The sequence below is a fragment of the Tupaia chinensis genome, unplaced genomic scaffold, assembly GCF_000334495.1.
Source record: "Tupaia chinensis unplaced genomic scaffold, TupChi_1.0 Scaffold000164_1, whole genome shotgun sequence".
Lineage (NCBI taxonomy): Eukaryota > Metazoa > Chordata > Mammalia > Scandentia > Tupaiidae > Tupaia > Tupaia belangeri.
Window position 1 is genome coordinate 3,844,652 of NW_006159638.1, and position 14,952 is coordinate 3,859,603.

Here is a 14,952-nt window from a genome sequence, read left to right on the forward strand (position 1 = left end):
CAAAAAAAAAAAAAAAAAAAAAGAAAAGAAAAATTGGGTCAGGTGTAATACTTAATATACTGTCTTTTCCTTTAGTCAATAATATTTCCAGGAAAGAAATTGTATTTCAAAAATCAACCTGTTTGAATACATGGGGCCTTGTTTTGTTTTGATCAAAAATAACTACAATAAAATTTTCCAACTAAAGTTTTCACCCCTGGACATTAATAATTGCCTTTAACTATGGTCTTTATTTGTAAGCTACTTTAATTTTGTGTTTCAGCACATACTGATTAAAAAGTGTCATCTTTCAGAGGGCTTCTCAAGGTCACCCTCTTTTCCATAATATGCCTCTTACTCTTGATAAAGGATAGAAAGAAAACCCTTATATATGAGAAGCAAATCTTTGTAAAAACCAAATTTCTGGTTTTAACATTGGTTAGAAATCCAAAATCTAGCCAAAAGGAAGTCACAACAAGCGTTCTATAATATAAACAGACGGTATCCACATCGTTTATTTCTCACAGTTCTCCTGACAAATGAACATTATTCAAGAACATACTGTATACACAGATAAGAAGAAACATACAAAATGCTTTAAATGATGCACAACAAAATCCAGCAGTATAAAAGAATGCATGTGAACTCTTGCTCACTGCGCAGACTAAATTTAATCACTTGTTTAAATAGTAATAAAAATACAATCTTTTATGGATCTTGTGCAGACTACAAAAGAGGGAAATTATTACCATATATATGATTTTTATATTAGGCAGTTTTCTTTGATGAGTTGTACGGACAACTCCAAACACAGAGGCAGAAGGCTGTGTATTTTAAAGGAATTAATGTTGTGAATTAGACTTTACACAGTTACTACCACTGGCACTTTTCACCATAGTTTGTACACATCACATGATCATCTTATATAACATTACATTTAAAAAATATATCTGAGTGACAATTTTATAACATTCACACACCATGAGCTGGTTAAGGAGGCAATGCCACGGTTGCCTCCTGTAGTGCTTCACTGTTGGTAATAAGGACAGTTCATTGTGGTTAAAAGAAATTAGATATCAATATGGTTAAGCAGCTCCAATTTACTAAAGGCCACCAGGGGCCACCACGGGGACAGTGAGTTCTTTTAAAGTGTATATCCTAGAAGCAAACACCATCATTGGTTAAAACTTTGTCTACAGAAGTCAGTTTCTGTGCTGAAAACTATTTTCACAAAACTGAAAGCTACTAAACTGTTTTAATATAAATACTTTGTCTTCTCGTTATCATATTTATGACCAAGTTCTTTGAAACCTTTGGAATTTACTCTCACGTTAATGTGTGCTCTCGTCTCCACCTCGTCCATTTAAGACAGCCACCTAAAAGGCTTTAGATGGTGGTGAAAAACTCCCCAGGGAAACCCTTTCTCACCAGGAATGTTCAGCTGCTGAACAGTGATCTACAGCCACAACGGTGCAGAGCTGTACTTGACGAGAACACTCGGAAGCTCTCATGCTGTGAGTGTCATTTCAGGGAAAGCAGAGGATCTTTCCAAACTGTGCACATAATTAACAATGATACCATTGCTATGTGTTGAAGAGGACTAGTGAAGGATACTCTCTTCCATGTCATCTGTTTGCTGGAAAGTAGTTTGGGTCAAGGTAATTATAACTGGTGCCTTGGGACACACAGTAGTCTCTGTCTAGAAATGTCTCTGACCTATAAACAGGTTCTAACTGGTGATCTTCCTTGTGGATATCTGTTTCATGTAGGCTGAAAAAAAAAAAAAGCACACAAACACATGATTACATGGTATCGGATTCATTTTGGTCTGCATATTATAAAACTTGCTCACGGCTCTACCTTTATAATCCATTAAACTATAGTCTAAAGGAAAGTTAAGATGTGGTATAATTAAAGTAAAAAAACTTAATTGTCTAGAACAACACAGTGTGGCTATTTCCTGGTAAGTTTGGAAGTTGTATTCACTAATGGCTGAAAAGCTCGTTATCTGCCAAAATTTAAGACCAACAAGGAAACGCTTACCAGTCTGAACAAGAATCACAGAAATCCAAAGACATTTCTGGAGGACAGTCCTGGCAGTGCCATCGAACACCCTGGATAGGTTCGATGCCACAATTATCACACTGTAACAGATTCCGAAAAGAAAAAGTATTAAGCTATATTGCTCCATAACCTTCTTTAAATTTTCTGCTGGGAAACACACGCTGTGCACACAGACATCTCGTCCTCTCTCTCCAGGCATGGGGCAGTGGTGTAACATAAAAATGGATTTCGGTTAGACACGATTCTTAGCAAATGAGGTAAAACTCCGCCCATCAAGATTACGATGATGTTCCCAGGTGACAGGAACATCACAGGAAAAATCTTCAAGGAGACTTTAATATATGTAGGGATGGAGATATACATATATATATATCTATATAGATAGATAGATAGGTAAATAGATAGATATAGATATATTCCTAAATTTACTTCCTCCATGAGTGACAAAGAGAGGGGCAGATGGTGGTGTAGAAGTAAAACACCAGCACTCTGAGAGGCTGACCTATGTGGGAAGGTTTAGGGTTTGAACCCAGAGGCCTCTGAGTATATCAGATACAAGCATGCCCATGACCCAGGGCTGGCTGAAGCTGGGGTGATTATGGTGTCACCCTGTTAGGGGGGCCAGCAGGTGGCATGCGGGTTAAGGTGTTGGACTCCCACATGGCCGGCCACAATTCAGGTCCGGGACCTGGCGATATACTTTCTCTCTTTGTTGGTGGTCAAACTGAAGAATAAAAATAAACAAAATAAATAATTATTTAAAAAAAAAAAAAGGCCCCAGAATAAAAATAAACAAAATAAAAAATTATTTTAAAAAAAAAAAAAGGCCCCTGTTAGGGGTACTGTCTGTCTGAGAAGAAATAAATAAATGTTTTAAAAATGAGACAGCAGAGACAGAAAGAGACAGGCCCACCCAATAGAATCCTCATGCTACTATTCACTCTGAGTCTCAGCTGGCCTGGATCACTGGCATACACGGGTGCTGGGCACGCTCAGGGAGGGCCAAGTCGCACGTCCAGGACCTTTGCTAGGTGAGTCCAGCTGCAGTATCACTGCATACTGCCTGGCCTCTGTTTTTAAAATTTTAAGTAAATCATCTCAAACTTGGGTATTTTGTGATTAGTAATCACCTAGTTGAAAAGTACCTCAGGGTACCAGCAGTTAGCGTAATGGCTATGTCGCTGGACTCCCACGTAGTTGACCGCGGTTCGCATCCCAGACCCGGTGGCTTAAAACTCACACCGGGCGTGTGTGCATGCGTGCCCAAGATCCCGAGAGGAGAGTGGAGGAGAAGAGATTGCGGCGTGGCCATCCCCCCTGGGGGGTGATTTCTCGCTTTCTGTCTCTCTGTTTCTCTCTCTCTGTCTGGCGAGCGCATGCGCCCTATAGCGAAAATCTCACCAAAAAAAAAAAAGAAAAAAAAGAAAAGTGCCTCAGACCAGTGAATGCTGAGTGATTGAAAAACATTCACGTCATACTTTAGTTCAAAGTATTCAAACATGTTACAGAACTGTTTAAACAGGTTACTGTAGCTGAAACTGATTCAGGTGACCAAAAGATCCTGTGTGAACTTCTCCTTACAAAATGTCTCTCTAAAGCCTAGTGGCTCCTAATAACCAATGTCCATTAAAACAAAAACTAGATTGATCCAGCTCTTCCTTGGGGTGGTGGCACTACCATAGCTCCTTATGTGTTCTGCGCAGTTTGGGAAATCAAAGTTAATCTCATTTTCAGTCTCCCTGATCGTCAGGCCAACGAGAGTGGCTGACAGACTGGTGAACAAGCCAGGGCTGGGTCTTACAGCACAATTCTGAGAAGTGGGGCAAGTACTGTCTTCAAAGACCAGAGTGGCACTGCAAGTCAGGAAAACCTCTAATCGAGAAGCAGGTCAGTGAAAGATCAAGAGGGAAAACCACTGAAAAGCACTATATGGCCAGTGGCTCTGCCAGAGGCGGAGAGATTCAATCAGCAGCCACAGCATACATCAACACTGTTAGGTACACCAACACTGAAACCGCCACCTTCTTGATCTCATTATTATTCCCTCTGATCCAACAAGTACGGTCAATTCTAATGCCTAAAGTTTCCTCAAACCTGTCACTCTCTTATTTCCACAGACACCAGTCAAGTTCAGGGCACGTCCACTTTTTGTCTAAATTATCTAAAGAATCTCCAATCAGTCTCTTGTCTCCAGTCTTGCCTTCCTCTAATTCAGTCTTTTCACCATGGCCAGAATGGTCATTTCTCCCTTCGCTTATTTGTTTTTAATTGCATTAGAAAAAAAACATGCATAGGAACTAGTTGATGGCATGGCATAATGGTTACGTTGCTAAACTCCCGTGTAGTCGCCCACGGTTTGAGTCCCAGACCCAGCAGGTTGAAACTCATGCTGGGTGCATGTGCGTGTGTGCCCAAATCCGGAGAAGAGAATGGAAGAGAAGGGACTGCGGCATGGTCATCCCCTCTGGGGGTGGAGTGGGGTGATTTCTGGCTTTCTGTCTCTCCAGCAAGCACAGCACCCTATAGCGAAAATCTCTGTTAAATAAATAAATAAATTATTGTTTTACAGAATTTAATAACGGCCGAAGAATAACTCTAAACTCACTGCCTTCTTAAAAGTTATCAACATTATTAGTTTAATTAAAAAGATCTTTCTGAAATGTAACTTTATTTTTCTCTGCTTAAAATTGTTCAGTGGTTCCCTAAACTCTTAGGAAATTTGTAATCCTTAGCAAAATTTCCCAGGCTCCTCAATGGCCTTTGTCTACTTTTCAGTATCACCTCTACTTGTATTTAGTGGGTTTTTGTCTAAAGAATTATTTAATAATGATGATGATGATAATGATGACGACTATGACTATTATTTTTTTATTTCACCAGGAGAGACAGAGAAAGAAGGAAAGTGAGAAAGCAAGCCACTACGTCCAGGACTTGAACCACAGTCAGTCATGTGGGAGTACATCATGCCACCTGCCGGCCCCATTTAGTGGTTTCATTTAACTTCTCTAAATTCCTCTTGAGAATGAAAACAGCACACGGCAGGAATTGAGTCCTATATACTGCTGAATCTCTAGTACTTAGCAAAGTGCCTGGAACATAATAGGTATTTCAAAACAGGGGGTAATAAGTGGATATATTTCTATTAGCCTCTCTAAAAGACAGCTGAAAGGAAAAACAAGCCAAAAGTATTTCTGATCCAGGAACAACAGCTATAAAGAGAGAAACAGTTAGACAAGACTTCTCATCTCGTATTTTATCTCAAGTTATAGGTACCTGTATGTTTGCTTTCTTGCTACTGATAAACATCTTAACGTCAGGAACTATGGCACACTACTTTGTATAAATAAACAGGACAAAAGAAAAATGTACTGATTTCCCCTGCATGTTCAGAAGTTCAGAGCTTAACACTACAGATACCACTTTTTATCATCCTTTCAAAAATTACGAGAATAATAAATTATATGAGTAATAAATTCTACTGAACAGAATTTACCTTGAAGCCCACATGTTGTACAAAGCCACTTTCTGCTTGCATTTGCTGAAGTTTCTGCTTCTTTAACTTTTTAAACTGTAATAGTTCTTTATATTCAGGTAAATTCCTATACATGATAGGAATGCTTTCTTCATCCTATGGAAGATAACAGAATACAACACAAAAATGTCAGTTTGATCATTAAAATGAACTCAGTGTAGGAAATACCGATATGGAATATTTTCAACTTTCAAGGCTTCTCACCTTTCAGGACTCACAGAAAATCGCTGCTGCTGTTAGCAAAGTTTACCGCTGCTACTCTGGGAGGACTTTCTAATGCAACAATAATACTGAATTTCAGCAGACCACCTTATAACACGGCACTGGGGGACCGTGGCGCGACTCCCACCTCGGTCACACACTATTGGAAACGCAAACCCATCCCTATATACACAGGGCTACCCGACAGACTCTCACGATCTACCGCCCATGAATCTGACAAGTTCCTCTTCTCCACTCTAACAGATTGTTATGCTTTCTGCTGCGAACAAGTAGACTCCCTAATAGCAAGCAAACCAACTGCTGCTCTTGTTTTCTGCTCTGTACTCTCAAAGATCAAAGCTGTGTCTTTTTCTTTTTTACAAGGAGATAAACTGAGTTACAAAAATGATTACTTAGAACAGACTATAAAGGAGAGAAATAGGAAAACGGTAAGTTGATGTCAACCTTAAAAATGTAACCTCTTTCAAGACATAAAATCTACTCAATATTGTAAGGCTTTGTTATGTAAGTTTAGAATCCCCACCGCTCTGCCATGTGGACTAGCAATTATATACTCAAGGTGCTAGCATGCAAAATCTGTCTATTTAAAATGGCTGAGAACGCTGTTCGTCACCGGGCAACTGCAACACCCTCTCACATGCCAGATCTCCTATTACTGAACCTACATTCTTACATCAGTTCTGCTGCAATCTCCATTCTTTCTTGATCTCTCAACTCTAAAAGCCATGCCATGGACACAGCCTTCAACTTGAAGTGTTTTACCTTCAAAATATTAAAATCAGACTTCCCACCTACGATGTAATTTTTTTCTATTTCTCTCATCCCAAATAGCATGCTTTAAAAACAAACAAACAATGGGGCCGGCAAGTGGCATGGTGGTTAAAGGCGCTGGACTCCCACATGGCCAACTACGGTTCAAGTCTCAGACCTGGTGGCTTGCTTTCTCACTTCCTCTCTCTCTCTCTCTCTCTCTCTCTCTGTCTCTCTGATCAAACTGGAAAATAATAATGATAATGATAAATAAAGTTAAATAAAATAATTTTTAATTAAAAAACAAACAAAAAACTCACTAAAATTAGTAATCCCATGCTGCTTTTTGTAAACCTCGCTAAAATTTCTAGTCAATGCTCCTTAAAAAAACTCACCAAAATTTCTAACTCTTACACAGCTTCCTACTCTGTCAGTTTTGTTCATGTTCTGCCATCCAGGGTTCATTTCTTTCCTTTGTTACCTGCTGCCTGATCCTATGATCACTCATTTCCTAAAAGTGCCCCATAATTCACTGACCTCTATGTTCCGCCGATTCCTGATACTGGCTGGGCTAAACAACCCCTTATGTTTATTTCATATCAAGGAAACGGATGCTTACAGAAATCATGCTGGAGCCAGCAGGTGGTGTAGTGGTTAAGGGCGCTGCATTCCCACCTCCTACCGCGATTTGAGTCCGGGACCTGGTGGCTTGCTTTCTCACTTTCTTTCTTTCTCTCTCTCTCTTACCCTGCCCCTCTCCAGTCAAATTTAAATAAATAAATAAATAAAATAAAGTTCAATAAAAATAGTTTTTTAAAAAAAGAAATTGTAACACTTGCCCATGGTCATACCATTTATTGGGTACAAGTTGGGTAATTTGAATCAAGGTTTGTCTGACACACTCACCAGCCTGTGGCAGAAATCTAAGAGTTATCCTTAAATTTTCACTCTTTCTCACATCAAATCCACCAGATTTTGTCACTACTTAATATTTTCTAAAATCTCTTTCAAGGGCCCAGACAGTGGAACAATAGTAAAAATGTGATGCTCTATAAGAAAGATCCATATGGTAAGGTTCTGAGTTCACATTCAGAGACTTCTCTGAGTGCGCTGGGCACAAATGTGCCCATAATCCAGGCCTGTGTAAAAGGGGCTGTTATGGTGGTGTCGAGACCCTGTTGAGGGTGCTGTATCTCTGTCTCTCTTGCTCATGGGAGAAATAGAACAGAATTAGAAACAGAATAGGATAGGATAGGATAGGATAGGATAGGATAGGATAGGATAGAATAAATTACGAGAATAATAAATTATATGAGTAATAAATTCTACTGAACAGAATTTACCTTGAAGCCCACATGTTGTACAAAGCCACTTTCTGCTTGCATTTGCTGAAGTTTCTGCTTCTTTAACTTTTTAAACTGTAATAGTTCTTTATATTCAGGTAAATTCCTATACATGATAGGAATGCTTTCTTCATCCTATGGAAGATAACAGAATACAACACAAAAATGTCAGTTTGATCATTAAAATGAACTCAGTGTAGGAAATACCGATATGGAATATTTTCAACTTTCAAGGCTTCTCACCTTTCAGGACTCACAGAAAATCGCTGCTGCTGTTAGCAAAGTTTACCGCTGCTACTCTGGGAGGACTTTCTAATGCAACAATAATACTGAATTTCAGCAGACCACCTTATAACACGGCACTGGGGGACCGTGGCGCGACTCCCACCTCGGTCACACACTATTGGAAACGCAAACCCATCCCTATATACACAGGGCTACCCGACAGACTCTCACGATCTACCGCCCATGAATCTGACAAGTTCCTCTTCTCCACTCTAACAGATTGTTATGCTTTCTGCTGCGAACAAGTAGACTCCCTAATAGCAAGCAAACCAACTGCTGCTCTTGTTTTCTGCTCTGTACTCTCAAAGATCAAAGCTGTGTCTTTTTCTTTTTTACAAGGAGATAAACTGAGTTACAAAAATGATTACTTAGAACAGACTATAAAGGAGAGAAATAGGAAAACGGTAAGTTGATGTCAACCTTAAAAATGTAACCTCTTTCAAGACATAAAATCTACTCAATATTGTAAGGCTTTGTTATGTAAGTTTAGAATCCCCACCGCTCTGCCATGTGGACTAGCAATTATATACTCAAGGTGCTAGCATGCAAAATCTGTCTATTTAAAATGGCTGAGAACGCTGTTCGTCACCGGGCAACTGCAACACCCTCTCACATGCCAGATCTCCTATTACTGAACCTACATTCTTACATCAGTTCTGCTGCAATCTCCATTCTTTCTTGATCTCTCAACTCTAAAAGCCATGCCATGGACACAGCCTTCAACTTGAAGTGTTTTACCTTCAAAATATTAAAATCAGACTTCCCACCTACGATGTAATTTTTTTCTATTTCTCTCATCCCAAATAGCATGCTTTAAAAACAAACAAACAATGGGGCCGGCAAGTGGCATGGTGGTTAAAGGCGCTGGACTCCCACATGGCCAACTACGGTTCAAGTCTCAGACCTGGTGGCTTGCTTTCTCACTTCCTCTCTCTCTCTCTCTCTCTCTCTCTCTGTCTCTCTGCTCAAACTGGAAAATAATAATGATAATGATAAATAAAGTTAAATAAAATAATTTTTAATTAAAAAACAAACAAAAAACTCACTAAAATTAGTAATCCCATGCTGCTTTTTGTAAACCTCGCTAAAATTTCTAGTCAATGCTCCTTAAAAAAACTCACCAAAATTTCTAACTCTTACACAGCTTCCTACTCTGTCAGTTTTGTTCATGTTCTGCCATCCAGGGTTCATTTCTTTCCTTTGTTACCTGCTGCCTGATCCTATGATCACTCATTTCCTAAAAGTGCCCCATAATTCACTGACCTCTATGTTCCGCCGATTCCTGATACTGGCTGGGCTAAACAACCCCTTATGTTTATTTCATATCAAGGAAACGGATGCTTACAGAAATCATGCTGGAGCCAGCAGGTGGTGTAGTGGTTAAGGGCGCTGCATTCCCACCTCCTACCGCGATTTGAGTCCGGGACCTGGTGGCTTGCTTTCTCACTTTCTTTCTTTCTCTCTCTCTCTTACCCTGCCCCTCTCCAGTCAAATTTAAATAAATAAATAAATAAAATAAAGTTCAATAAAAATAGTTTTTTAAAAAAAGAAATTGTAACACTTGCCCATGGTCATACCATTTATTGGGTACAAGTTGGGTAATTTGAATCAAGGTTTGTCTGACACACTCACCAGCCTGTGGCAGAAATCTAAGAGTTATCCTTAAATTTTCACTCTTTCTCACATCAAATCCAACAGATTTTGTCACTACTTAATATTTTCTAAAATCTCTTTCAAGGGCCCAGACAGTGGAACAATAGTAAAAATGTGATGCTCTATAAGAAAGATCCATATGGTAAGGTTCTGAGTTCACATTCAGAGACTTCTCTGAGTGCGCTGGGCACAAATGTGCCCATAATCCAGGCCTGTGTAAAAGTGGGGTGTATTGTGGTGTCGAGACCCTGTTGAGGGTGCTGTATCTCTGTCTCTCTTGCTCATGGGAGAAATAGAACAGAATTAGAAACAGGATAGGATAGGATAGGATAGGATAGGATAGAATAGAATAGAATAGAATAGAATAGAATAGAATAGAATAGAATAGAATAGAATAGAATAAATAGAATAGAATAAATAGAATAGAAATGAATTTTAACAAAATTTTTTTAAAAAAATTAAATCTCTCTTAGGCTGGCCCCATGGCTTAGTGGCTAAGAAAGCTGAGACCAGCAGATGGGATGTTACGTCACTGGACTATGACCACGTTCAAGTCCTGGCTTGAAAATCTTTATGTCCTTGGGAACCAGCAGTTAGCATAATGGCTATGTCACTGGACTCCCACGTAGTCGACCACAGTTCGTGTCCCGGACCCGGTGGCTTAAAACTCACGCCAGGTGCGTGTGCGTGCGTGCCCAAGATCCCGAGAGGAGAATGGAGGAGAAGGGATTGCGGCGTGACCATCCCCCCTGGGGGGTGATTTCTCGCTTTCTGTCCCTATGTCTCTCTCTGTCTGTCTGGCGAGCGCACGCGCCCTACAGTGAAAATCTCTCCAAAAAAAAAAAAAAAAACCTTTATGTCCTTTAAGCAAATGAATCAAAACTGCACTATGTATTGAGGAAGTAAAATTTCAGGAACAATAAAATAAATCAAAATATAGTAATAGCATAAAAAGGGATCCCTATAAATGGAAAGTAAAATTAAATGAATTAATTAAATAAGCATACAAATAGTAACAACACTGAAAAGAATTATTCTAAGAGGATTTAAAAATCAATTTGACTTTAACCTCTACAGTGGGTGTATCCCAAGACAGTGGAATTTATCCTAAAATTAGTTAAAAAAAATTCAGTTTTTAGTAATCATGTTGTTGATGGTGGTATTAATACTAATATATCCTGGTAGCACAGTGGTTAAGGCGGCTGGATCTATGGCCAACTGGGCGGTCTGATCCCTGGGCCCAGCGACTTGAGAAACACACCAGGTGCATGTGCATTCACACAGAAAATCCAGAGAAGTGGGAGAAGTAGGGAGGACATGACCGTAGAACGGCCATCTCTCATAAGGAGAGGGTGCTTTCTCTCTCTCTCCTCCCCTCCCTCTCTCTGGCAAGTGCACATGTCTTCTGGCAAATTATAAAAGAATAACACATAGGGCCAGCCATGTGGTGTGGTGGTAAGGCTGGCCACACGACCAACTGCCTGGTTTGAATCCCAGATCCAGCAGGTTGAAAAACACGCTAGGCAGGACCAGCAGATGGCATAATGGTTATGTGGCTGGACTCCCATGTAATTGACTGTGGTTCGAGTCCCGGATCCAGTGGCTTAAACTCACACATGTGTGCGTGCATGTCCAGGATCCCAAGGGGAGAATGGAGGAGAAAGGATCGCGGCATGGCCACCTCCCCACCCCCGCTGCCTTTCTGGAGAGCCCATGTGCTCTATAGCAAAAATTCTCTCTTAAAAAAAAGAAGAAAGACAGAGAAAAATATCCTGGGTATATGCATGGGTATCCAAAATCCCAAGAGAAGGATAAAGGAGAAGGGATTGTGGCATGGCCACCCTACCAAGGGGTGATTTCTCTGATTTCTCACTTTCCCTATCTCTCTTTCTGCCTATTTCCAGTACCCTATAGCAATAATAAATAAATATAAAATAAATATAAATGGTCATTGGAAAAGTCATGATGTATTTTTCTGTTTTTTTTTTTTATGTAAAAATGTGTCATAACTTTCCAATGACCTAATATATACACATATGTATATGTAAAAAGAAAAATTGGGTTGTCGAAAAGTCATGACACATTTTCGCATAGAAAAACATACATCATCAGGACCAACAGTATAAAGATTATGTTGCTGGACTCCCACGTAGTCGACCACAGTTTGAGTCCCGGACCCAGTGGCTTAAACTCACACCAGGCATGTGTGCATGTGTGCCCAAGATCCCAAGAAGAGAATGGAGGAGAAGGGATCTTGGTGTGGCCATGCCCCCTCAGGGGTGATTTCTCACTTTCTGTCTCTCTGTCTTTCTGGCAAGCACGCACACGCCCCTATAGTAAAAACTTCTCCAAAAAAAGAGAAAAACATACATTATGACTTTTTCAACAACCCAATATAAACGTGTGTGTATATATATACACACACACACGCATATCCTGAAACAGTTGTGAGCAGTGTGAAACACTGAATAGTGTATATTGACGTCATTGAGAATTAGGATATTCAGCAAGGGAATAAGATACATATATACCTTTTCTTTAGTTTACCATAGGACATGTGCTTACTGGAGAAAGACAGAGAGGTAGAAAGTTAGAGAACAACATCACAATCTCTTCTCCATTTCTACCTCCTTTCGGGATTTAGGGCATTCACGCCCACGTGTCTGGCATATTTCTTCAGCAGCCAGGATCAGGATTTGAATCACAGCTGTCATGTGGGCTACAGCTGTCTTAACCACCATTCCATGGGCCCCAAAAAGATACATAGTTAAAAACAGTGATGGTTAGGCCAGCTGGTGGCATAGTGGTTAAGGTGGGGGGGTGGCTGGGGGGGTTAATCTCCCATGGCTGATTATTCAGTTTCAGTCCCAGACCCAGCAGCTTGAAAAACACACTAGCTGCAAGTGCATATGTGCCCAAAATCCCAAGAGGAGCACAAACAAGGGGACTATGGCATGGCCTGCCCCTTCGGGGCAGGGGGGGGGGATCTTGCTTTCTCTTTCTCTCTCTCTTTCTGTCTCTCCAGTGAGCACACATGCCCTAAAGCAAAACTAAAAAGAGTTAAAAATAAAAATCAAATCAATGAAGATAAGTTAACACCTTATAGTTAAGTTGAATAGGAAATGAAAATATGAATCGATGATTATGATGTCTTTGTCCTTGAACAAAAATATAGCATATTTCCCGGCACTGTCCACTAAATAGGTCTGAAGATAATGTTTAACCCAGCAGCAAGGAACATTCCGAGAATCAGAATATAGTCCCTGAATACAGTTTCTCAAGAAAAAAAAGCAGGCTGCCTCAAGCATTGAGGCAGGAAATAAAATGATGAGCCTGGACTTTCCTAGTCATGACAGAGAGTAGGAAGCCTTACGAATACTGTTTGAATGCCAGAAGCCAACCTGAATAGGCAACAGTTGTCAAAGATGGGCCAGTCTGAACACTAACAGTGACAGCAGAATCAATTAATTGAAACACATTAACTACATTTAAGTCCCAGTCTACAGGTGACTTAGTCCCAGCATATGAAAATGCAGTACTGAAAGCCCACGCGGCTGACCATGGGCTCAGAATCCCGCCCCAGTGGCCGGCCTAAAACCAGGTTGGAGGTGCAGGCGTGTATGCAAGCACTCAAGATCCTGAGGCGCTGGAGGGCTGGGGAAGGGGGATTGTGGTGCAGCGGGACTCTGTCAAAGGTTTCTCTTTCTCTCTTCCCCTCCCCCCACCCATGGAACCACACACTCTCTCGTATGAAAGGTAAAGGGGCCAGCATTTGGTTTGTTGCTTAAGGCACTGGATTCCCACACGGGCAACCACGATTGAGTCCTGGATCTGGCAGCCTGAAAATCTCACCAGGCACATGTGCGTGAGTGCCCCAAACCCCCAAAGACTAGAGGAGAACGGACTATGGCAAGGCCATCCCCCTTCAAAGGTGATTTCTCCTTTTCCTCTTCCTCTCTCTCCAGCGAGTGTACACACCCTATGGCAAAATAAATCTTTAAAAAAGAGAAAGGGTTGGGTGTAGACATACAGTTGCACAGCTATAAAACACAAGGCTTTGTGAGGGAATCCTACATAGGAAGGCTTCCAGTTCAAGACCCTGTTGGGGGTGATTTTTTTTTTTGGGGGGGGGGGAGAACCAGAGAGCACATGAACTCATCAGGGCCAGGATGAGGAGCATCCCCCAATGGGGCATGATCACACCACTATCCTTTTTTCCTCCATTTCTCTCTCTATCCTGACAGGAATTGGGACACACAAGCACATACGCCTGGAGTTTTTCAAGCCAGCAAGGCTAGGATTCAAAGTGAGGTCAGCCACGTGGGATCCAGTTTCTAATGGGCAGCACACAGTCACTGCACTACAGGGCTGGACTAGTGTGTTTGTCTCTCTGACTCTTACTCATGAAGGAACTAAATAAATAAACTTAAAACAAATATTTAGAAACCTCACTGATCATCTTTGGAGAACATGAGAGAATAAACTCATCATCATTATTCTTTAGTTTGCTATAAGGTACATGTGTGCACCAGAGAAAGAAAGAAATAGAAAGAGAGGGAAAGTGAGAAATCACCCCCCAGGAGGGATGGTCATGCTGTAAATCCCTCCTCCATTTTCCTCTTGGGATTTTGGGAACACATGCACATGCACCCTGCGTATTATTCAAGCCAGTGGATCTAAGACTAGATCAGTTGGCCATGTGGGATCCAGCCACCTTAACTTTCATGCCAACCACTGGCCCCCTAAATGTATTATCATTATTATTAGTAGTAGTAGTATTATTTATTTTAGAAGTTCTTGCCATTGGGCATGTACACTCATCAGAAAGAAAGAGAGAGAGGGAAAGTGAGAAATCACCCCTCAGGAGGATGGACACACCATAATCCCTTCTCCTTCATTTTTCTCCTGGGTTTTTGGGCATACACGCACACGTGCCTGGTATGATTTTCAAGCCACTGGGTCCAGGACCTGAACCATGGTCGATCATGTGGGAGTCGAGCAACATAACCACCACACCATCTGCTGGTCCCTAAGATCATCATTTTTAAAAACAAGAAAAATAAAGGGAAAATCAAGCAGTTAGCCTGCGATTTTTTTTTTTTACTTTTTTTTTTTTTTTTTTGA

General features: G+C 40.8%; 1 protein-coding gene across 4 annotated transcripts in view; it reads right to left on the reverse strand.

The window, feature by feature from the left end:
- Positions 1 to 210: 210 nt before the first annotated feature.
- ZZZ3 (zinc finger ZZ-type containing 3) overlaps positions 211 to 14,952 on the reverse strand; it is a 74,431-nt gene continuing 59,689 nt past the window's right edge. For all 4 annotated transcript variants that reach the window (XM_006146064.3, XM_027770873.1, XM_014586858.2 and 1 more), the window contains 3 exons: positions 7,891 to 8,025; positions 2,023 to 2,123; positions 211 to 1,749 (listed from right to left, as the gene is read on the reverse strand). In XM_006146064.3, coding sequence (XP_006146126.1) covers positions 1,605 to 1,749; positions 2,023 to 2,123; positions 7,891 to 8,025 — 381 coding nt within the window. In that variant the 3' untranslated portion in view covers positions 211 to 1,604. The remainder of the gene's footprint in view (positions 1,750 to 2,022; positions 2,124 to 7,890; positions 8,026 to 14,952) is intronic.